The sequence below is a fragment of the Gavia stellata genome, chromosome Z (assembly GCF_030936135.1).
Source record: "Gavia stellata isolate bGavSte3 chromosome Z, bGavSte3.hap2, whole genome shotgun sequence".
NCBI classification, from domain to species: Eukaryota; Metazoa; Chordata; class Aves; order Gaviiformes; family Gaviidae; genus Gavia; species Gavia stellata.
In genome coordinates, this window is record NC_082637.1 from 77,658,299 (window position 1) to 77,681,735 (window position 23,437).

The following is a 23,437-nucleotide window of genomic DNA, read 5'->3' on the forward strand; positions in this document are numbered from 1 at the left end:
TGAACATCGCTTATTCAATGGTTTGTTTTAGTGTTGCATGTAGACATGGAAGGAATATTTTGTACATTCTTTTCCTACCTCATCCTTAAACAGCACCTAATCAACTGTTTTAAATCCATAGGTAAAATCTCTGGCTACATCCTGTCCAGAAGAACTCCAAAAAGGAAATGTACTAGCCTGGCCAGATTTCCTGCCAGGAGTTGTTGGAAGAGTGAAGATAGATTACAAGAGCATATTTTGTGCTGGTTAGAACTTTATTTCCTAGAACCCTTTTTTTCTGAACAATATTGTAAGACTCTTTTATGAGGTCAAATATGCTAGCTTGCAGCGTTTGCCCTACTAACCTTGAATAAATTATTTTGATAATTTGACAGTTAGAACTTTCAGTCCTTCATTCCTCGAATTCCAGGATTTTGTAACAAAAGTTCATTGGAATCTCTGACAGAGATTTATTGCTTCCTGAATTGAGATGGGGAAAGAGTGAAGATGGTGTTGGGTCAGAAAGAAGTTTTTCTTGTCTTTTATTCTAAAAATAATTGAATGGTATTAAAATACCTATTGCCTCTTCACGTCTTTTCCTACAGATTCCTTTTCTGATGTATATGTTGATGATTCTCAAAACCCTTTGAACCCGAGCAGGATGTAGTATACATAACACTTCCCAAAGCTTTCTCCTGGATAAGCTTCTACAGAATCAAACAATTGGATAACAAATTTATTCATTTCAGCACATAGCTTTATATCTTACTGTATGCATATATTTTGTCCACAGACTGTCCGTCTTTGCAAGGATCCATACCACATCTGCGGGCCTCTTCTGCTGATTTAAAGCCAGGGTCAAAAGTGAGCCTTTCCTGTGACCCAGGCTTCCAGATAGTGGGAAACTCTGTTCAACACTGCCTTAACCTGGGACAGTGGACACGGCCTTTTCCCCGCTGTGAAAGTGAGTTGTCTCAGTGGGCTGGCAGGATTAGGAAACCCTAACTTTTATTTGGACCCTATCACTGTTCATGGCTTGTTTATCCCTGCAGCTATGATGCACTTGAATCCATCCATGTTACAGCATACACATATATGCTTAAAACTAAACTCACATTTTACTGTGCAGGAGCTACACCATGATTGGATTCTGCCACCTTTTTCAGTCAGTTTCTAATGCCCATGGCAAAAATTAGTCTATTTGGATCAGCAATCTGATAATCCACACTTTCCTGCCCAGTGGCACCAGGAGTGTGGAAGATGCACAGGAAATGCTAGAATATCTCTGTGATTTTTAAGTGTCACTAGGAACATCTGGTTTGAAGTAAAAGCCTTGGCATTAGTATGTTATAGAGTAATTTTTTTAAAGGCAGCAGATATTTCTGTCAGGGCTTAGAACTGCTCCAAGACTTAGAGGATTTCTTGTAAGAAACTGGGCTTATATGTTCAGGTTGCCAAGGTTCTTTGATGCCTGCTTTCCTGCTCCTGCCTTTTCCTTTCCTTTGGTTCTCCTCTGCTGTGACTGCACATGTGACTGCAGTTGCATGTGTTGGAGCTGACTATATTTTTCATTTCAGCAGAATAGTAAATTAGCTCCAGAAGTAGGTATTGCATGATCCCAAAATTGATCAGTAGTTTGGGAAGAATCATCAAATTTGTTAAAAATACCTTAAAAATAGTTTGATCTACATTTGATGCGATTTTTCTGTCTTCCTCTTTATTCAGTTGTTCATAGCACAAATCCAGGATCTGTCTCCTCTTCTGCCTAAAGAATAGCATGCATATGAGGATTTACCCAAAAGCAAGTCTTGCTGGGCAGAACATAAGTTCACTGGCAGAAACAGCTTTGCTCTTTCTTGGTGTGTTACCAGTGACAAGCCACCACAATCCTGTTAGTGTTGTCATCTGATTTCTCTGTATTGGGCCAGGCAGTTTTACCTGATGAGCACAGAATTCAGACAGAACAGGTTTGACCTGCCACAAACACGCTGGGTAAATGAGGGCCAGACTCACCCACTGGCCTTTCTCAGCCTGTTCCACAAGTACCTGATGAATGAAAGTGGGTTGAAGATAGCTATTTCCTGCATAAAGAACTATGGGGGTTTATAGTGGAAGGTGTGATACAGAAAAGGTTCGTCTACTGGCTGAATCAGGCTCATTGTAATCACTGCCTTCAGCCTCCAGCAACCTTTTCCTCCTCCTGCTACCAAAGACCCCCAAAACCACACATTCCCTGACAGCCTGACTTTGTTACAGGCTCTTCAGTTCTATCCCTCTACAGCAAGTACTTGGCTTCTGTTACCACAAGCTCTAAACACTTCACAGTGTCTTATTGTGTGATCCTTGCACACGGCTGGGGATCAAGGAGTTGCTACAATCCATGTACTTATGAAGATGAGCTGTGTAGCTGTTGGAATAAGTTCATGTAATCTTGATTGAAATGAAGATGCACAGAAGCAGTTCTGCTAGAATAAATAGCAACCTCTAGCAGGCAGGCACAGTGATGCCTTCTGCTTGCACAGCTGGCATCAGAAGGGCTTCCTTGCTATAGGTAAAGTCAAAGTGATGCCCAAGGTGGTATGTGTGGGTCAGTTCCAATCTCTCCATCGTTCATGCACTCCCTGATCTCAGGCTGGTTCTGTAACCTCGTAGCAGTAACGTTAGCTAGTTTTGCGGTGTTCAAACATAGTAACATTGAGCTTGTTTTTCAGTGAAGGGAAATAACGGGAACCTCCATGGAGGCAAACTTACTTTTCCTTTTTCCTTAAAACTCACCAAGGATCATTGATTATCAGGGAAGTGTCCTGTGACTGAAGGGCATCTGCTCAGATCTTAGTCATGGATGTCTTCTCCGCAGTTAGCAGAATAGCAGGAGCTGGAGAGTCCTGCTCAGTCAGTGACTGACAAGTGCCCACAAAACAAGAGCCTCCACCGGACCTGGAATCAGTTAGCTACCTCAGAAAAGGTCTGGGCCCTCTTGTGGACAGGATTCCACAGTTGCAGAAGAAAAATCTCCAGTGGTGGCTCTTACGTGGAATTATTCTGAAGTTCATTGGTGTCTGCTCTGCTAATGTCTTTGCTCTCTTTTCACTTACGTTGCAGGAATCAGCTGTGGAGTGCCTCCACCTTTAGAAAATGGATTTTATTCAGCTGAGGACTTTTTTGCTGGCAGTACTGTTACCTATCACTGCAACAATGGCTACTATTTGTTGGGTGACTCCAGGATGTTGTGCCTGGACAATGGGAGCTGGAACAGCGTTTCACCATCTTGCCTTGGTGAGATATGCCATACATGTGGCTGCATGGGCTGATGATCTTTCACTTCTGTGGCCTTGGTTTTGGGTGGGATTTCATTCTGAAATTGTGAAGGCTGACTAGAGTCTCAGAAATCACACTCCAAAATATTCACATTTCTGAATTACCGTGGTCAGCATTATGTGAAACCAAAACTACATTCTGGCACCTTTCTCTGTCAGTCCTCTTGTATGCCCCACACCCTATACTTAATAAGCCTGCATTACACTACCAGCCTCTCCCCTTCCAGGTTCATTTAGCCCTGGAGTCCTTCCATTCTCTGCTTCTAACCTGTGCATTTCCCTGTGCTTCAGCACGCTTCCAGTGTCCCATATTCTCTGACCAGGTTCTTTTAGATGTTCCACGTGGAGAGGTTGTAATGTTTAATATCAAATTTACTTACTTGAAGATAGTTGGTGCTGCACAGGATTTCTGATTTAGCAGAGCGATACAAAATATACTGCATAACACAATACAAATAAATGCAAGTTACACTTAGCAAAATATAGCAATTGCAATACACAATTCAATGACAATACCAATGTGTTTCCCATTACCAGTGTCTGTAACATGCTCACCATCATGACACTGGGCATGCCCAGTAGCTGGGAATGAATACGTGGATTGAAGCCAGCTCAAGCCCATTGCTAGCTGTCTGGTTTTTATACTCTATGTTGGCCTGAGCCACGTATTCAATTCCCCCCCATGTTGGTCTGGCTAACTCAGGGAGACATTTGCACTACTTTAGTGAACTCAGGGAGAAACATTTACAACACCAGTTGATCCACTCAACTGTTGATAGCTGTTTACCACCTTCCTGTCCCCTTGTGTTGAGTCAGCTTCTTTGTAAGAGCAGTCATCAGTCACACCCCGCATTATTCCCTGAGCTTCATGGGCAGATCACCCTTGTCCATCTCCTCTGAGCCTTCTTCCATTGTGGGGGCTTATTGGTCAGTCACACACGCCTGTCAGCAAGCAGCTGCAGCATTGAGAGGGTTGGGAGTGCACTTCCAGACACAGTTCACATGGTTTCCACACCATAACTTACTTCCTGGTCAGCTGGGTCTGATGCAGCTGCAGGAGCTGAAAGGTGAGACAGAGCAGCATTGTACTGCATATGGAGGACTGGGCGTGACTGTTCTTGTAGGGCCATGTCTCCAGCAGATCCCTGCTGGAATCCACTAGCTAGCTGTACTCAGATTGCTGCTGTCTTAGTCATGCCTAACATGAGAGTTGCAGGGTAGCAACCTGGCAAGATTTGTGTTTGATTTGACTTTTTATTTTATGTAGGTATAGCACATTTTTTTCTTTTTCAGTCAAGAGAAGCAAAAGCAAAGCCAACAGTCTTTTAGTTCTGCCAAAATTCACTTTGGAGTAGGATTCATCTGGTTTCGTAGCATCCTGTCTATCCGGACTCCTTCAGAACCTCCAAAGAGACTGGCCAGTCTGTTGTTCCTCTCTTTGCTTTTCTCCTTTGCACTGTATACCAAGGCCTAAAGATGACCAGGCTCAGAGCAGATGCTGCAAGGCTGTCCAAATAGCTCGACATCTGTGCAATAGGTAGCATGATGTTGAGAAGTAAAAGCCCTGTGCCCCACCTTCCAGCTTGCCTTGTCTCTCAATAAAGCAGAGTAGACTAAGGGGAAAATGAAAACAAGAGTGGCTTTGGCACCCTGACCCACCCTTTACCTTTCTGATTCACGCTCCTGGCAGGTGCTAACAAAGCCTGGTACACCTATGCCCTGGGGCATTCCTTTTGCTCTGTTATGGATCTGATTCATAGTGTCCTTCCACTCTTCCTTGCCTTACAAGACATTACAGGAGAAGCAGTCATTCCAGTTCTGCTGTGGTAGCGCTTTGCATTCTCCTGATGCTTGTGTAATTGACAACTGTTTTGGTTTTAATGTGCAGTTTTCATCCTGCATGCCAGAAAGAAACTCCATTTTCTTTTCAAAACATTGTTGGGTTCTTTTCATGCTGGCCAGACTCATTCAGCAGTGAAGAACAAACACACCAATTCAGTAAATTTGTTGCTTTTTTGCCTGGAAATGGGTAAAGAACTCCAGCTCTGTGTCTGCATGGTATACCTAGTTCAACAGCTGTCCTGTAGCAGGGCTTTTAAGTGAAGAATTGTTCTATCTGTCTCTAACAAACAGTCTGGTTTATATGAGGAATAATCCCTCATGCCAGCATTTTTCAATTAGATACTTTGAAACGGACTCTTTGCAATTTGCAACTCATTGTTTATATACCAAGAACACTTTTGTACAGTCAGGATTTAAAGGCTGATATGGAGTATTCTGGAGCGAGGGAATTTTTTGCTCTACGGTACTAAGCCACATGGAGCATAAATCATGCACGGGCATTTCTAGGCACTACTGTCATATAAATAGTTAGTTATAATAACAAATACATTTTGAACTCATTTTAAGTTTTCTGGCAACTGCAGGCCTTTCTCATTCCTAGTTTAATGGAATTCTCTTCAGCAAAGATGCAGCTCTAATCATATTTTATGTTCACAGTGTTTCCCCTCTTGGCTAAGTTTTCCTGTCTTACAACGTGGGAAGTTTGAAATACAGAGGATTTCCCAAGCAAGTGTTCCATGCAAAAGTCCTCCCTCATAGTGTCTGTCCAAACTAGTAGTAACAGCCCATGCATTAACTATATGTCTGTTCTTTTACTACTTGGAAACTAGATACTTTTTGTGGAAGTACTGACTGAAGGTTGATAGGCTTTGTCTTTGATTGTCTCACGTTTCACAATATTGTATAGTAAAATATATAGAAAGCATAAATATTAATGTAAAAATGAGGTATTTTTACTAGTGCATCAAAAATGTGATTGAAGTAAGAATTATTTTTAATTATAATAATTAAAGTGATTCCTCTTGACAGTGAGACAGAAATTTAAAGCAGATGCTTATTACAAATACCACCCTAGAGACATCTTTTTTGTGTTTCTTTTTTGTAGATGTTGACGAATGCGCTGTTGGATCAGACTGTGATGAGCATGCGTCTTGTCTCAACACAAATGGATCCTATGTTTGCACTTGCATCCCTCCTTACACAGGAGATGGTAAAAAATGTGCAGGTATGGGAAAGAAAAACATCAGGCTACACTTCCCAAGGTTCTGTATAGGCCAGTGTCCTGCCTCCCACTGTGGAAGACAGTTGCCAGTAATTGTTGTCTAGGGAGGTACAGGGCAGGCATGCTCTCATCTCCAGGTCACTTTGGCCTGAATGAGACTGTGATGAAGTGTCTCCTTTTCTTTCTTGAGAACTCACCTCTCCCTATGACAACTGTCATTGGGATTCTGCTCCCAGACACACACATATGCAAAATCCTTTTTTGCACATGGAGCACATGAGCTGAAGACCTGGGAAGGCGACATGCCGCAATGTGTCACTTCTCAGAGCAGAGCTGTGCAGTGAAGAAATACTTAAATTGCAGGCATCTGAGTAGGGCTTGAGCTGCCTGTGGAAACATTAAGCAATGTAACTTTGCATGAAGATGACAAGACAGTGGCATAGGTTGGGATAAAAGATAGCTGAGCTGATTTTGTGTTCAGGGCTGGACATGCTGGAGTGGGCTTTCCCTCACGGAAGGAAATATGACTGCGAGATGTGTTTGCTTCTGACAATGAATGCAAACTCAGTTACAGAGGGCTCTTCCATATCAAGATTAGCTTACTTGTACGAGTCTTAAGTGCCTGTCACTTACATACAGAGCAGAGAAAAGGTGGAAAGGCTTTAATCTACTTACAGTGTTTTCCACATGCTCTGCCTTCCTACTTTCAGAAAATTCCCAAGGATATCTCCTGCAGCTTGTTTATAAAACCTGGTACTTGATTACGTTATTGATAGTTTATCTCTTCCTCTTCAGAACCGGTGAAGTGCCGTAATCCAGGAAATCCAGAGCATGGCCAGTTATATGGGAACACTTACAGTGTTGGCAGTGAAGTAACCTTTTCCTGTGAAGAAGGGTTTCAGCTGACAGGAGTGACTAAACTTACATGCATGGAATCTGGAGAGTGGAGCCACTCAATACCATATTGTGAAGGTGTGGTTCCTGGGGAGAATGCATTTTGTACTGTGTGTTGTTAGAGAGATGGAAGGGGGAAAGTAGTAGTGTAGCACCTTTAGAGACCACAGCAGCTAATGAAACCCTGTCCTAGCAGTCCTGAGTCTCGGTGCTGAAGTCTCTGTTGTCTTAAGAGGTGTAAGCACCAGTTGAAGCTTTTCCAACAGTTGTCATATTCATAGTGATACTTTCTTATGCAGATTCTCTGAAGTGTCAAAGGTGTAGACTCATCTCATTTTAATGCAAGTATTAAAGGTGTCTTTCTTCTCCACCCAGCCTCCCATTTTCAAGGAACTTGTGGGAACTTAATGTCTTAAAGGTCATTAACTCTGTTTCAATATCTAAAAAGCAACCAGAGAGGACAGGCTGGTGCACGTACATGTACATTGTATAATTGTGAAAATAATTTCTCTGGAAAACCAGAACTAATAAGGTGAAGCAACAGGGTAAAATGAAGGGGTGACAAAGACAATTGTATAAAAACAATTACTTTGTCCATAGAGGGGGATGGATATGGAGTCCTCTTGACAGTCAAGTGTGTGGTTTGTGGAACAATTCCAACTACCTATTTCCAGTTAGTCCAATTTCTCAGTAAGGTGAAGTCAGCTAAAAAGCCCTAAATGTCAGTTATGGCTTAGTCAAGAGCCCAGAGTTACCTAAGGCTTTACACCTCTTCAAACCTATTTAGAGAAAACAAAGCAAATCCTGATTTTTGTGTTCTTTTTTATTTGCGTTGTATCAACCTCTCTTGTGATCCTGTCTTTTTAAAGCTGTATCCTGTGGTGGTCCTGTTATTCCAGAGAACAGTGCTATTTTGGGCTCAAATTTTACATACCAAAATAAGGTGGTGTACAGGTAGGAATTCAGTATGTTTGAAGTGCTATATTAATAATTGATTGAGAATCTGGCAACAAATGAGAGTATGGCTGAATTGAGAGAGTGGTTGAAATGAAGGAGAGGCGCAAGATGGGATTAAAGTAATGGAAATACATTTGGTTATAGCTGTGGCTATTCACTAGCAGAGCTAAATGTTTACTCCAGTATTACCTCTCTATGCCGTGCAGAGAAAGATGGTGTATGCAGATGTGGTTGAAGAGAGAAAAGGGATGGCTGATGATGTTGTGTATAAAAGGCTCTGTGTTTGACAGCACTTCTTTTCTTCTAACTCAGATGCAATGATGGATACCACTTGGTGGGTGAAAAGGAAATTCTCTGCCTTGCTAGTGGCATGTGGAATCATCCTCCCCCCTCCTGTGAAATGGTGACTTGTCCTAGCCCACAGGATATCAGCAATGGAAAATACACACTCACTGGCACAACCTACCTTTCCTCTGTATCATACACCTGTGACAATGGATACAGGTAAATTCAGGAATGTTCCTGAGCCAAATGCAGGTGTCATGCTTGCTGGAAGGTCTAAATTATGTCTGAAAGAGACAAAGCTGGGATCATTGCTCAGAAAGATAAAATTCTAAAATAGAATTTAAAAGTACTTCTTTATATCTTGAAGGTACTTTCTGTATTTCGTCCTAAATTGGAGCAGTTCAAGAAGATCATTCAGGATTTTTTATATATAGATATCTATATATATATACATACAATGCTTTCATTTTATCATCAAGCTCAAAGACATATTTTGAGTATTCACAAAAATAGTTGTTACTGTTTTTGAAAGTTCTCATGTGTCTTTAAAGATTATCATACCCCTACAGCTTTAGCACATACACAATATTATTTTTGCTATTGTTTTACAGTGCCTTTGGTGAAAGAACCTTCTGGAAGTTACTAACTTACTCCTTGAACTCTTTGTACTAGTTATTTATTCTAGGCTTTTATTCTGTTCTACGTTTACAAGCAATTATATTGGAAACACATTTTCAATATGCTGCAATTAAAAATTAATACACTAATGCTGTGTCCAAGGACTTGGCTTTAAGTGCAAGTTTCGGCTTCTCCTGACATCTGCTTGTACCTCTAGCAGATTTACTCTACATAAGTGGTCTCATATGGACCTGCTTAGGTCTGAATTTTTTCTGTATTTTCGTGCTGTAAGCATGCCCTTGTCCAGATGCAGGCAGGTAGGTGAGGTGTGCTCATCTGGTGAATGTTTTAATCGTGTTAATACAAACGGATACCTCAGCTGCAGTCTAGTAAAGTGTTAAGAAGTCGTAGATCCACAGTGTGAGCTTGTCTGTAGCGCACTAAACCAGGCAGTGTTTTTACCAATGTCAATGAGTTTTTTGACCATGGACGTAGGACATATAGGCACCAAATACCACATCAGTTGTGACTTTTTCCCTTTACCTGCCTAGCATAACTTGGAGAGAAGTCCTCTCTCCTGTGGTCACCACTCCAGGGGAAGCCCTCCCAAAAAATGTCCCTCTTATGCATTATTTCTGGACCTAAGTGTGGACTCAGTCTCTTCCTTCAAGCACCTCTTACATGCTTTTTGTCTTAAACATATTGCCACAGGTAGGCAGAGCCCACTGCCCTGACAAGAGCCTGTGTCCTATCTGTAAGGGCTTTACAGGTCAGTGTTGTTCTCTTCTGTTAACCCCTGAGCTCATTTTGGTCAACTAAACGTGGGGGTCTAATATTATTTGAGACTAAATTGTAGGGAATCAGACATGCCCGTGTAGGGCTTTCAGATATGCCATGGTGTTGTGGTTTAAGCCCAGCTGGCAACTAAGCACCACACAGCTGCTCGCTCACTCCCCCCCCTGCCCCAGTGGGATGGGGGAGAGAACAGGAAAAGTAAAAGTGAGAAAGCTCATGGGTTGAGATAAGAACAGTTTAATGAATGAAATTAAATAAAATAAAATAAAATAATAATAAAAATTGTAATGAAAAGGAAAATAACAACAACAAACAAGAAAAACAAGTGATGCAAATTAAAACAATTGCACACCACCCTCCGACCGATGCCCAGCCTGTCCCCAAGCAGCGGTCCCCCGGCCAGCTTTCCCCCTAGTTTATATGCTGAGCATAACATCATATGGTCTGGAATATCCCTTTGGTCAGTTGGGGTCAGCTGTCCCGGCTGTGTCCCCTCCCAGCTTCTTGTGCACCCCCAGCCTACTCGCTGGTGGGGCGGTGTGAGAAGCAGAAAAGGCCTTGACTCTGTGCAAGCACTCAGCAGTAACTAAGACATCTCTGTATTATCAAAACTGTTTTCAGCGCAAATCCAAAACGCAGCCCCATACCAGCTACCATGAAGAAAATTAACTCTATCCCAGCCAAAACCAGCACACATGGGATCTCCTGGGAATCCATAGCCAGCTGACATAGTAGCTGGAGACCCAGGGGGTTCACCCAGGGCATCTCAGGGTGGTGTTGAATACCTGTTTAGACAACTGAGTCACACCTTTTCTACCAATGCATTGCTGTTTCCTCAGCTAAGGAAACCAAAAAATACCATCAACTTCATACGCATGTGCCCATTCACTCAAGCAAAATCCTTTACCTCCTGAAGGAACTGAATGCCTTCTTGTAAACAAACCTGAACTGGACCATTTCCTTCAGTTTTCTGAGTGAAGATAGTGTTTAAGTCCTTGAGTGAATCAGATCTCAGACTGAGGCCTAGTTGCAAGTCTCAAGATTGGCATGGTGTTGATGGCAATAAATATTTAAGCACCCCATGACTTTCTTTTGTGACTCAAAGATGGGCAAAGCTGCAGCAGAAGTTATGTGTGTGTCTGCACAGTGCATTGAGGTCCCACGCAAATTCTACCAGCTCTCTCTTCAAAATAATCTGAAGACCAGCTTTTTTGACAGCATCAGCAGTGCTTTTTCATGAACAGAGGGTGAGATGCTGGCCTCTACTAAAGTCAGTGAGAAACTCCCCTTGGTTTCACTGGGGCCATGAAGTCAGTGAGAAGCAAAGCACCTCTCTCCCTCTCTGTTCCTCACCTGGACTGAAACAGCAGCCTTAATAATGATCTTTATGTCTCAGCCTTCAGGGACCTTCTATACTTGTCTGTGCGTCTTCAGGGAACTGGAACAGCACACCTCCAGCTTGCAGCATTGTCTCTTGTGGATCCCCTCCTGCCATCAAAGATGCGGTCATCAGTGGAAATAACTTCACTTTTGGAAACACGGTCTCTTACACCTGTAAGGAAGGGTATGTAGATCAGCACTACTGGACTAATAGTCAGGACGAGTAAAACTGGTGCTTCACAAGTCCTTTATAACTGCACACTAATTCATTTTTACTGGTTCTGTCCTAACTCACTGGAAGTTAAATGTGATGGAGATTTTTTGTGGGCTGTGAAGTTAGCATGGGACACATAGGCATTTCTTAAATGTAAAGTAAGTTTGTAGTTTCACAGCAGCTGAATACACTCTGGAAGAGGAGAATGGAGAGGAGCCATGGGCCATGATAGACCAATGCAATAGTAAGTCCTCTCCCTTCGAGTTACTATAGAACTAGTACTTCTGTGGTAAACAAGGCCCTGATCAAAAGAATTCCCTATGTCTTCAGGCTATAAGAAAGCTGTTTGGTGTGTTTTGAGAACTGCCTGTTCAGGTGTTCTAAATTCTGCTTCCTTAAAACCCTGAATCCTCATTTGTTAAGGTGCATTATTTTTCTTTGATTTCTGTCTACTCAGTGTAGTGACCTTTTCAGACCAAATTTCATCAAAGATGGGGCTCCATTTTGATGATGTTGAGCGTGAATGTAATGCTGGACTCTGATCCTGCAAGAACCTTTGCACATGCTTATCTTTACAGCCTGTGAACAGTCCCACTGAATTTCTTGAAACTGTTCTGTCCAAAAGGCAGAGCAGGTATGCAGAGCTTTTGCTAGGTCAGGCCCTAAGTGGCTGGAGGGTTTTGTGCACCTTCTTGATGTAAAAAGGTAGATTGATAAGCCAGGATTTTTCTTATAAACTGGCTTTGCAGTATTATTTGAAACATAATTGAAGAAGAGCATCCTTATTCTGTTTTCTTGACTGTATTATGATTTTAAAAGCTGCTTCTCTTTCCTGCGCAAGCATTTTAAATGGGATAGGACAGCAGCATTTAAAGAGGGTCACAGCTGTCTGTGACAATGAATAGAGTGGGTCATATTAAATGTTGGCACATAATAGGCTCTTTTTCTGGAGTCCAGACATGAAGCTTTGAAAACAAATCCTGTAAACAAGGCAAAGCATTTTTACAGATGTTGCCATCAAAATCTGAACAGTTTCCAGCCTGCAGCTGGAAAGAGTCACTTGCAGTAGTTATTGTTTCTTTGCTTTCTGTAATAGCACACCACAGACATTCCAAAACTGAGGAAGAAGATGGTCACAGGTACTATGACTATATACCATTGCGTGTTTAAGCAGCAGGATTTTAAGTGGGGTAATGAGCAGCATGGAGTAATGCTTGTCGCTGCATCCCAGAGTCAGATTAGAGAAATACAACTACGCTAACAGTAATCATGTGGTAGAATTTCATTGTAAAAGATTTTTTTTTCTACTCAGCATTAATTTTTTTATTTCTTTTATACCAATTTTTACAGTGTTTTTTAGGAAGAAGTTGTTACAAAATTGCTGTGTGCATTATTGGCAAGAGCACCTCTGGGTAACTCACTAAGGAGTTTCTCATTGCTTGCAAGTGTGAAAAAAGTAGATTGATAGGGCTGATAGAGGAACCCAAAAGGTCTTTATGGGCTTTTCATCTCTTTCATCTCCATTCGGTTCTGCTAAAGGGGAAGAATTTCCCAGTGGGATTGTTTCTTTGAGGATTATAAGGACTGTTGCAGCACAATACTAGGTTTGTTGTAGTAGTTTCAACCAAAATGGAAGTTCAGGAATGGTAATTAGATGGACAGATGAGAGAGAAGCAATAGACACAAGGTATGCTAGGATAATCCCTTATTGCAATACCTCACCCATGGACATGTAGGCTTTAAGATTTTCCTTTTGAAGTTGATCACAGCTTTTGTAAAGGATCCTATTCTTCCAGGATGCTAGCAAGCAAGCTTGTACTGCAGGGGCTTCAGGAAACTGTAGGTAGCGTTTGACAATGCTTGTCTTTTTGACTTCCTGTGTGGTTTCCTTATCCACAGTTACACGTTAGTTGGCCCTGCAGCCATAGAGTGCTTAGCCAGCGGCAAGTGGAGTGTGAGCCACCAGCAGTGCCTGGCAGTATCCTGTGATGAACCACCCCATGTGGAAAATGCATCACCAGAGAGTGGCCACCGCCTCTTTGGCGATATAGCTTATTACTTCTGCTTGGATGGCTACAGCCTGGCTGATAACTCTCAGCTGCTTTGCAATGCAGAAGGGAAGTGGGTGCCTCCAGAGGGCAGGGAGATGCCCCACTGCATAGCTGATTTCTGTGAAAAGCCATCCACCGTCTCATACAGCATCCTGGAGTCCATTAGTAAAGCCAGGTTTGCAGCTGGCTCCATCGTGAGCTTCAAGTGCATGGAAGGCTTTGTTCTGAACACTTCAGCCAAGATCGAGTGCCTTCGAGGAGGCCAGTGGAATCCTTCTCCTTTGAGCATCCAGTGCATCCCTGTTCGCTGTGGAGAGCCTCCCCCCATTAGCAATGGCTATGCCAGTGGGGCCAACTACAGCTTCGGAGCAGTGGTGGCTTACAGTTGCAACAAGGGATTCTACATCAAGGGAGAGAAGAAGCGGACCTGTGAGGCCACTGGCAACTGGAGTGGCAGTTTGCCCACATGCCACCCAGTGTCCTGTGGAGAACCACCGCAGCTTGAGAATGGCTTTATTAAGGTACAGAATGAGTTTTCTCATCTGCCTGGTACCATAGCAAACTGAATGTAACTTCACAATTGCCACTGTTGGGGTTTTCTTCCTTCTGTTTTGCTCTCCTGTTAAAACTGAGGAAGCACATGACTGGATGGAATAAGCAAAGGGAAAAATGGGTGGATTTGCAGCAGAATCATGTCTGAAAAACATGGGCACTTCCATGGGATTTCCTATCTTAAAGTGGGTTTTCTGTTAGGAGACTCAAGATGCCATATGACAATCAACTGATTTCCTTAATGTCTTACTCTTCATTTCTTTGGTCCAGGGTGACTTTCCAGTGCCATCTGGAGACATTTGAAGTAGTATTGCCAGTTCACAAGCCTTGCTCTTTTCACTGCTCTGAAAAAAAATCTGATTTGCAATAGATAAATCACCTTGGCATAATTCCTCTCCTTTCGATGCAAGCACACGTCTTTACTGAAGTCAGAACTTCCCTTTCCTTATCAAATTACATTGCAACAATGCCTGAAGTTAAAAATCTTGTGGCAGCCCAAACCTGTAACAACGACTTAACCTGTGTTGTGCTTTGATGCACAAGGGTAATATTGTGGTAAGGAAGATTAAAAACACTATTGTAAAGATTTAACATTGAATTTTTAAAGCATTTTTCTTCTGAACATCTCCCCTCCTTCCTTACATCTAGCCACCAGGGAATTGGCGTTTGCTAAAATTGGGGGGGGTGGGGCTTGCATCCCAGTTACTGCATGGGCTTCCAGCAGTAATAGCAACAATTTCCGTTCAGACTCCCACACAGATACATCCTCTAATTAATGCATATCACTCTGTGTTGTCTTCCGTAGCTAGGATCACTCCTGCCAATATTCCTTCCAGTTAGAGACAGTTTTTAATACTTCAGTCAGAGCTCAGCCTGCAGCTTTGAGCGGCTCCTCAGCTGCCTGCTCAAGACCCTGCAGCTGCATATGTGGCACTTACTTACAAACATCTCCTAGTAGTAGTACATCTGAAGGCTTGAATATGCCTGTAAGCTAAAGATTCATAACAACAGTAGGCCATTTCATAGCAGCTTCTCCTGACCCATTTCTTTTCTGTCTTCCTGTCCATACATCTTTTGGCCTTATGGGTCAGGAAGGGGGAGAGGAGAAGAAATATTTTCTAGCTTTTACCTTTTAAGCCTGATGGTGCTCTCAGATTTCCTGACAGCAAAGTGCATCATTTGAGGCAAGGTGTTCTGTGTCTGTGATTTGCATTCATTCCTTTGTAGACAGCCTTTACTGCTATCTGGCATTCAACTAGAAGCTAGACCAAGAGAACACAAGAAATTAAATCGGCCTTCTATTGCCCTATTCATGTATCTGCATTTCAGACATGTTCCCATCTTATCTGTTTTGCAGGAAACAACTGGATGCTTCTTTGAGAATCAGGCAAATTATCAGTGTGAGTCTGGCTACCAGCTGGTTGGGAGCTCAGTGTTTATCTGCCAAGCCAATCGGCAATGGTACAGTGAATCACCTCCTTACTGTGTTCCTCTCAGCTGTGGAAAACCACCACCCATCCAGCATGGCTACTCCAAGGGAGAGACTTTTGATATGGGCTCCAAAGTTGAGTTTTTCTGTGATGAAGGCTATGAGCTGATTGGAGATGTTTCCTGGACATGTCAAAAGTCTGGGAAATGGAGCAAAAAGCAAAGCCCGAAGTGTGTGCCAACGAAATGTCTGGAACCACCCTTGGCAGAAAACCAGCTGGTCTTGAGGGAAGTTACTTACCAAGTCGGTGTTGTACAGTTCTCCTGCAAGGAGGGTTATGTTTTGCATGGCTCCTCTGTACTGAAATGCTTGCCCTCCCAACAGTGGAATGATTCCTTTCCCTTCTGCAAGGTTGTACAGTGTCCTGCACCGCCATACATCCCCTTTGGTGACCCCTTGACTTCATCCCTTCATTTTGGTAGCACTGTGAAATACATCTGTGTGGATGGGTTTTTACTGAAGGGTGAGTCTACCATCAGGTGCCAGGCTGATGGCTCATGGAGCTTGCCTTTGCCAGAATGTATTCCTGTGGAGTGCCCCCAACCAGAAGAAATTCAGAATGGCATTGTTGATGTGCAGGGCCTCACCTTCCTTAGCACAGCCCTCTATACATGTAAACCAGGCTTTGAACTGGTGGGGAACACAACTATCCTCTGTGGAGAAGATGGCCAATGGCTTGGAGGAAGGCCAGCTTGCAAACCCATTCAATGCCCAAGGCCTAAGAGCATCCTCAATGGCAAATACTCATTCACAAACTTCCATTATGGACAGACTGTTAGGTACTCCTGTGACAGAGGTTTCCAGCTCCAAGGGGAGGAAACTCTGAGATGCCTAGAGACAGGGTCTTGGAGTACAGAGGTTCCCTCCTGCAAAGCCATAAATTGCCAGCCCCCTCAGCCCATCGAGAATGGCTTTGTAGAAGGTGCAGATTATAGCTATGGGGCCATGGTCATTTACAGCTGTGTGCCAGGCTTCCAGCTGTCTGGCCTTGCCATGCAGACCTGTGAAGAATCGGGCTGGTCTAGCTCCACACCAACCTGCCTCCCAACAGACTGTGGCCTGCCTCCTCACATTGACTTTGGGGAGTATGTGCAGGTGAGACATGGGGAAAGACGTTCTGACCAGGAGAGTGTTACAGAGAGTCCTTCCCTTTCGCCTGTATTACTGGCTGACAATCTGAAAGACTTCAGAAGTTCCTTGAAGGAGAACAGTGCAATGCAGCTCACCACTTTCTTATTTGGAACTATCATTTTATATACCTGTTACTCTGGCTATGAGCTGCTGGGAAACCCTGTTCTAGCTTGCCAAGAAGATGGGGCTTGGAACGGCACTGCCCCCGCCTGCGTTTCAATAGAGTGCACCTTGCTGTCACCCCCAGAGAACGGTTTTTTACATTTCACTGAGAACACACTTGGTAGCGTGGTGCAGTACACCTGTAAGCCAGGATTCACACTTGTTGGCTCCAACACACGACTATGTTTGCCAAGTCAGCAGTGGAGTAACACTGCTCCATACTGCAAAGCAGTAACATGCAACTCACCTAGCCAGCTTATGAATGGGAATATAAGAGGGGAAAACTACACGTATGGGAGTGTTGTCTACTATGAGTGTGATCCTGGATATCACTTAAATGGCCCCACAGAGAGGAGATGCCAAGAGAACCAGAAATGGGATGGCAGTGAACCAATTTGCATTCCTGTTTCCTGCAGCCCACCACCAGTTCTGGAGAACGGCCAGGTGACTGGAGAGGAGTACACCTTCCAGAGACATACAGAGTACAGCTGCAATGAAGGTTTCCTGTTAGATGGGGACAGGAGTAGAGTCTGCCTTGCAAATGGAAGCTGGAGTGGAATCGCTCCAGTTTGCAAAGCTGTGACCTGCCCTGTACCGCTGCCTCTTCCCAATGGGAGAACTAGTGGCTCAGATTTTGGCTTTAAGAAAGAAGTGCACTATCACTGCAATGAAGGATATAGCCTGCAAGGAGTGTCTACGCTTACCTGTCAGAGTAATGGTACCTGGGATTCAGAAGCTCCACACTGCGAGCCAGTCATTTGCGGACCTCCTGAAGACATCTCCCATGGCTTTCTGAATGGCTCAGGCTTTACCTATGGGGAATTTGTCCAGTATGTGTGCTTCCCTGGTTATGAGCTGCATGGCAATCCTTTACAGCAATGTTTGTCCAATGGCTCCTGGAGTGGAAGCCTTCCATCTTGCCTACCCTGTCTGTGTCCTACACCACAGATTCAGAATGGGGTCGTTCTTGGTACAGATTTCAGCTGCGGGAAAAGTGCCCAGTTTCAATGCGTCGAGGGCTTCAAACTACTAGGGCCTTCTGAAGTCACCTGTGTAGCAGCTGGCAAGTGGAGTTCTGGGTTTCCTCGCTGCGGGCAGATTTCCTGTGGCTCTCCACCCATCATCCCCAACACATTTATCAATGGGAGCAGCTCTGCAGATGAGAACACCATCATCTATACCTGCCTGACAGGTTTTGTCATGCGGGGGAGTCCAGAACTGACTTGTGCGGAGACTGGTGTCTGGAAGAAGCCATACCCAAGCTGTGAGCTGTTAAGCTGTGGACCACCACCTTCTGTCCCAAATGCGGAGGTTCTTGGGAACACTTACACCTATGGGAGCAAGGTTCAGTACAGGTAAGAATGCTGCTGCCATTCTGTTTCCGTAAAATCCCTGAAGGTTTGAAGATGGAAGGTTTATGCACCCTCAGTTAGTGCAAGTTTTTAGAAGACCTGGAAGAAAAGTTATGCCCTATCACATGCTTAGATTGACAAGCCCACCTTCCCATGCACATACAAAATATTATTTGGACCACTGTCAAAACTCCAGCAAGGTATTTCAGCCTGTCGGGCAGCACTTCTCCACTGCCTTTAGTTTCCCATTCCCCTTCACATTCCTCTTCTCCTCCTCTGAAACACTGGTCTGGACATTCAGGTTTTCTTAGCAGGTGGCAGCAACAGTCAGCAGGGTGTGCAATTTTTCTCCCCTTTTTGGCGCCCCATTTACCTCTTCCTCCCGCTTCAGGTGCCTGTTGTAATCCAGAAGGGCTGATTCCCTCTTGTCCTGTTTTCTGTACTGCAACACTGCACTGATGTGAAGTTACTTCTTTGTCAGACATGAGAGAAGGGGTTTTTTGTTAATTTCCTGAAGCATGCACACTGCGGATCTCTTTCTTCAAGGTGATGAATTCCTTGGCAGAAGGGGAGATGTTTTTTTGGCAGTAAAAGCAAATAATAGTATGGGACAGAACTGGGAGACGGCATGTGCATGGATTTAACAGCATCAGCCATTTCCATGCATCTTTAGCAAGGTGAAGGGGGTGCTTGTGTCTGCCTTTCTACAAGTGAACCCACTTGTGCAAGCCAGTTGAGTTGCTCTTGGTGAAGCACCACGTGGAACAGAATGAATCAGCCTTAAACGTCCAAGCAAATGGCCTGTGGTCAGCCTAAGGCTTGGTTTGTTCTTGGAAGAAAGTAAGGTAATTTTTAGAATTGATTGGTGCTCACACACTGGTTACCTAATCAAAAGCCCTCCTTGCAAAGGGAAGGGCAGTGCAGGAACTGCACTGAAGCGTTCAGTACCCTCCAAGCACTAAAGCCACCAACTCACTTTCCTTTGTGGTGCTGCAGCAGCATGAAGCAGATGGAGATCCAGTCTGAAGCTTCCAGCTCTTACAACAGAATAAACTCTGTCCAGGCACGCTTCTTACAGGGTTACCTTGAAATAAGAAGAGAAGTCCCAGGGTATGCTTATGAGCAACTAATGCTGAAAAAGTACTGTCTGACTTTGTAATTTATGGGTTAGCTTACCCCTAGCTGTGTCTCTGTGGTCAGGTCTTTATGCTGTGTTGCAGATGCCTGGAAGGCTACACAATGGTGACAGAGGTGGATGTGTGCATTTGCCAGGAAGATGGACAGTGGTCTCCTCAAAGTATTTCTTGTTGCCCCAGAAAGTGTCTTCTCCCAGGAAACATCACCCATGTAATCGTATTTGGGGACAACTTCACTGTGAACACAAACATTACTTTGTCATGTGTAGAAGGCTATACTCTGGTGGGAGGAAGCACATCTACATGCAAGGTATAGTGTTATTTGCACTGTTCTATTTTGCTGGCTTTGTTGAATTCAAGAGTCTTCCTGATGCCCTTGTTAGCTTTTGGCCTTTAACTGCACACAACAAAAAAGTTTAAAGCATGTCCTGCAAAATATAATATGCTTCCTTGTTGCCCAGTAAAAGCAATTATTAGTTTTCCATGTATAGACTTCCAGAGCTAGAAATGACCGACTTCTTCTTCCATGGAAAACTAATGCTGTCCTTTAGAAAAGCATTCCTTTTATCACATTTCAGGGAATAAATCATGTCCGAGATGTTAAAAAATTGTGTCCAAGATTTCTGATTTATTTTGAGGATTGTGTGCAGAGCTCTTTTTCTCCAGAATAACAGGCAGCACACATTTTAATCCACTGTGCAGCCCTAGAAACTTGAATCCTCTGTATGTTAAAGAGCAAACATCCTCATCAGTTCTGCTAGTAACTTGTTGCATTAGTTGTGGACAACCTTGAGTTAAGCTTGTAGATAAACTCTTTAAAGTCAGTAAGTCTGCTCATGAGAAAAGCTGAGCATGCGCGTTTGTGCAGAATCAGCACTTCATAAGGAAATGTTTTGCACTTACTTTGCTGTTTCAAAGATCTGTGGAAGTAGGAGTAGGTGTGTTTGATGAGTGTCTCTCTAGGTACCAGACTTCCCTTAGAGAGTCTGGGAAGGCAGCTGAAGCATTTAGTCATGATGTTAGACATTCAGCCAGGAGAGAAGTACAGAACATGGAATCAGGCAGCTGTCATTTTCTTTCTTCTCCTGATGTGTTCCCTGAGCTATTAGGTGACCTTGTACAAGTGAAGTTGCTTTTCCAAGCTTCTATTTTCCCATTTATTTTTTGTTCCTTCTGTCTTGTAAGTCTAAGGTGAACATTCCTGCCAAAGCTAAGCTCTAGTCTATGTTGACATCTTAAAAGTATTGCTTAAATTACTGAGTTTTATTAAGGATTGCACAGATAGTATTACATTAACCACATCTGTATACCCACAGTCATTGGACGCTTCTACTATGATTTTCCTAGCTTTTTCATTTAGATATGAATTAAGCATATAAAGTGGTGCCTTCACACTTTTAATTACTTCTTTTTTTCAGGAGAGTGGCATTTGGGTGCCACCATTTTCTGATGACATCTGCATTCCTGTGTCCTGTGGGACCCCAGAGTCTCCAGAGCATGGATTTGTGGTTGGCACTAAATACAGTTACAAAGACATGGTTCTTTATAAATGTGATTCTGGCTATGAATTACAGGTAAGCAAGCTCAAATCTCCAGCGCTCTAAACCTTTAGTTGTCATTTTCAGTTCCTATGTGATGACTGTGAGAATGTATTACCTTTGGTCCGTATTGATATATTCCCTTACCTGCCACAGAAGTTGGATATCTGCTGTTGTTTATTATTCTCTGTAGAATGCTCCTGGTATGTCTGGGATAGTCCTTGAATGACTTAATGGTATAACTGAAGCAAATACAGGCATCCTGTTCAGAGATACGTGTTCAGCAGATAACTTTCAGTGTTGGGGTTTTTTTTAACTGAAGGTTGTTTCAGCCCTCTGCAAATACAGCATTATATATGCTTGTGACCATAAATCATGGCAGAGTTAATTTCTTATATATTGCTCTCTTGAACTGGTTCTCTGGCCAGAGTTAGACTGCATTCTTCCCTCGATTTCATAGTGTCCCAAGCATATCTGCTGCATTGTGCCTTTCAGACTCAAAGCTCCTGATAAGCTCCACTGCCCTCAGGTCTATGACATTGCTAGGTGATATGAGAGTAGTATCTCTTCTTTTAGTAAGGCAAAGAGACGCCAGTTTGTTCAATGGCAGCTTTATTCCCTGATTGAGAAGGGAACAAAGTTCTTTCCTGTCCATTGTTTTAATTATGAGCATTGGGCTCTTATCCCCACTTCAGCTCTGGAGCAGCACTGCTGTCCCATTATCAGGACTCAAGCTAGCCGATTCAGAGCTGCCTCAGGTGTGTTTTCAAAAGCTGCAGTGAATTTAGAAATGAAAGCATGTGGCTGAGGCACAGCATGGCCTGCACCATCCCCAGCTGATGGCAGAGTAGGGCACAGTCGTGTCCAGAGGCATGAGGTGGTGAGGTGTCTCCAGGACAGAGGCTGGCTCTTAACGCTGTGTTTTGTGAGTACCAAGCAGAATGCAGGGTTGTGCTTCCTTTGTACTGTTGTAACACCAATAATAAGTTAAGAACTTCATGCATGTGAATTCACCCAGTCAGGAGTGAATTTGCTCAGTCACTCAGTATAAAAATAAGCGGAGTTTAGAGAGTGGTTAGGTAACAATAAATTTAATTTGCATTATTTTGCCATGTATGTAATATCACTGGGGATGGAGAGGTGGGTTGGTATTTAGACAGATAGATAGAGTGCTGTTTTAAGTAATTTTTGGAGGTAATAAGCCAGTGCTTTCATACAGTAAAAAGTCCTTCCAAGCTTTGTATTCCAGCTTCGCCACCTAGCGTCAATCTGTCTCCCTGCTGTTGTAGAGAAGTCCTGCTTTTTTTCCTTTGGGAAGTGAAGTCTGCTGGGTGTGATGCCATACAACACTCATGTCCAACGGCTGCCATTATTAATGGATTTGCTTTGTAACTAAAGTACATTACTTCAAGGGACAAATTTAGATGTTATTCTCCATGTCTTGGAATAAAATAAGAAATAAATCCTGGACAATTAGACTGGCTATAAACCCTGTACGTAAGAAAGAAATAACATTATTTATAAGGAAATTTGAAGAAAGAGAGTTTGGGGCGGGGGGGGTCAAAATCAGTATGTTGCATTTGTGAAACACGAGCTTGTACTGTTGTTGAAAAAAAGGCTGGTTAGGTTTTCTGTGAGTGAGTCCTGGAAGGAGAAAATTTGTCATCATAACACATTTCTGGGAATAAGAATGGTAAAACTCACAAGAAAGATGATACTCCAGGGGGAAGGACCAGAGAAGTGACTAATTGGCCCTACAAACTTTTGATTTATAAACAATACCCATCACTTTGCAGGAAGGAGTTCTACCCTAAACTCTGCTAGTAGATTGGGCTGTAGCATGTAACTATCTTTTTATGTGGGTTGCACATGGAGGGAAACAGTCCTGGCCTTGCTGGATACTAGAGTCGATGGGAGAAAAGAGTTGACTGAGTAAAGCTGTTCTTTGAGCATTTTCTTTTGTTTCACAGGGTGATGCAGAACGGACTTGCCAAGAAGACAAGCTTTGGAGTGGCACAGTGCCAATGTGCAGAAGTATGTTCCACCTGAGTTTATCACTTAATATTGGTCAAGGGTGTTTTTACACAACAGAAAACATTAATGCTTGTTTTGCTTTATAACTCATACTGTCTGCATTTGCCTAAAAATTTTTGCTAAGTAGCACTGGCAACAGCGTGGAAGAGTTGCAGAATTGCTGTTGTGTGCAGGTAACAGTGTGAAGGAAATCACTACCCCTTTCTGCCTTGCTGCTGTATCCCTAAGAAAGCTGTGCAGGCAGCTTCCAAGTTTAAATAGTTCTGACACTTGAGGTCATGATTTTGGGGATTACTGAGGACCTCTGAACACATTAATTGCCAGGAGTTACAGGTACTTAGCATCCTCAAATGTAACTCTATGGATACTCATTCTCAAAGGTACTTCAGTTCTGTGAGACGTCAAATGCCCACTGACTGCAGTGCTGACATAGGAGTTGTCTACATAAATACTTATGTGGACTTCAGCTGTTGGCTTAAATGGCAACAG

At 43.2% G+C, this 23,437-nt stretch overlaps 1 protein-coding gene across 1 annotated transcript in view; it reads left to right on the forward strand.

The window, feature by feature from the left end:
- The window catches only part of SVEP1 (sushi, von Willebrand factor type A, EGF and pentraxin domain containing 1), a 128,178-nt gene that overhangs the window by 84,923 nt on the left and 19,818 nt on the right, over window positions 1–23,437 (forward strand). Inside the window, exons 29-41 of the mRNA XM_059834260.1 lie at window positions 122–245; window positions 773–943; window positions 3,082–3,255; window positions 6,244–6,363; window positions 7,156–7,332; window positions 8,124–8,208; window positions 8,524–8,715; window positions 11,306–11,473; window positions 13,403–14,075; window positions 15,464–18,243; window positions 19,461–19,686; window positions 20,795–20,950; window positions 22,885–22,948. Of these exons, the coding sequence (XP_059690243.1) occupies window positions 122–245; window positions 773–943; window positions 3,082–3,255; window positions 6,244–6,363; window positions 7,156–7,332; window positions 8,124–8,208; window positions 8,524–8,715; window positions 11,306–11,473; window positions 13,403–14,075; window positions 15,464–18,243; window positions 19,461–19,686; window positions 20,795–20,950; window positions 22,885–22,948 (5,110 nt within the window). The remainder of the gene's footprint in view (window positions 1–121; window positions 246–772; window positions 944–3,081; window positions 3,256–6,243; window positions 6,364–7,155; window positions 7,333–8,123; window positions 8,209–8,523; window positions 8,716–11,305; window positions 11,474–13,402; window positions 14,076–15,463; window positions 18,244–19,460; window positions 19,687–20,794; window positions 20,951–22,884; window positions 22,949–23,437) is intronic.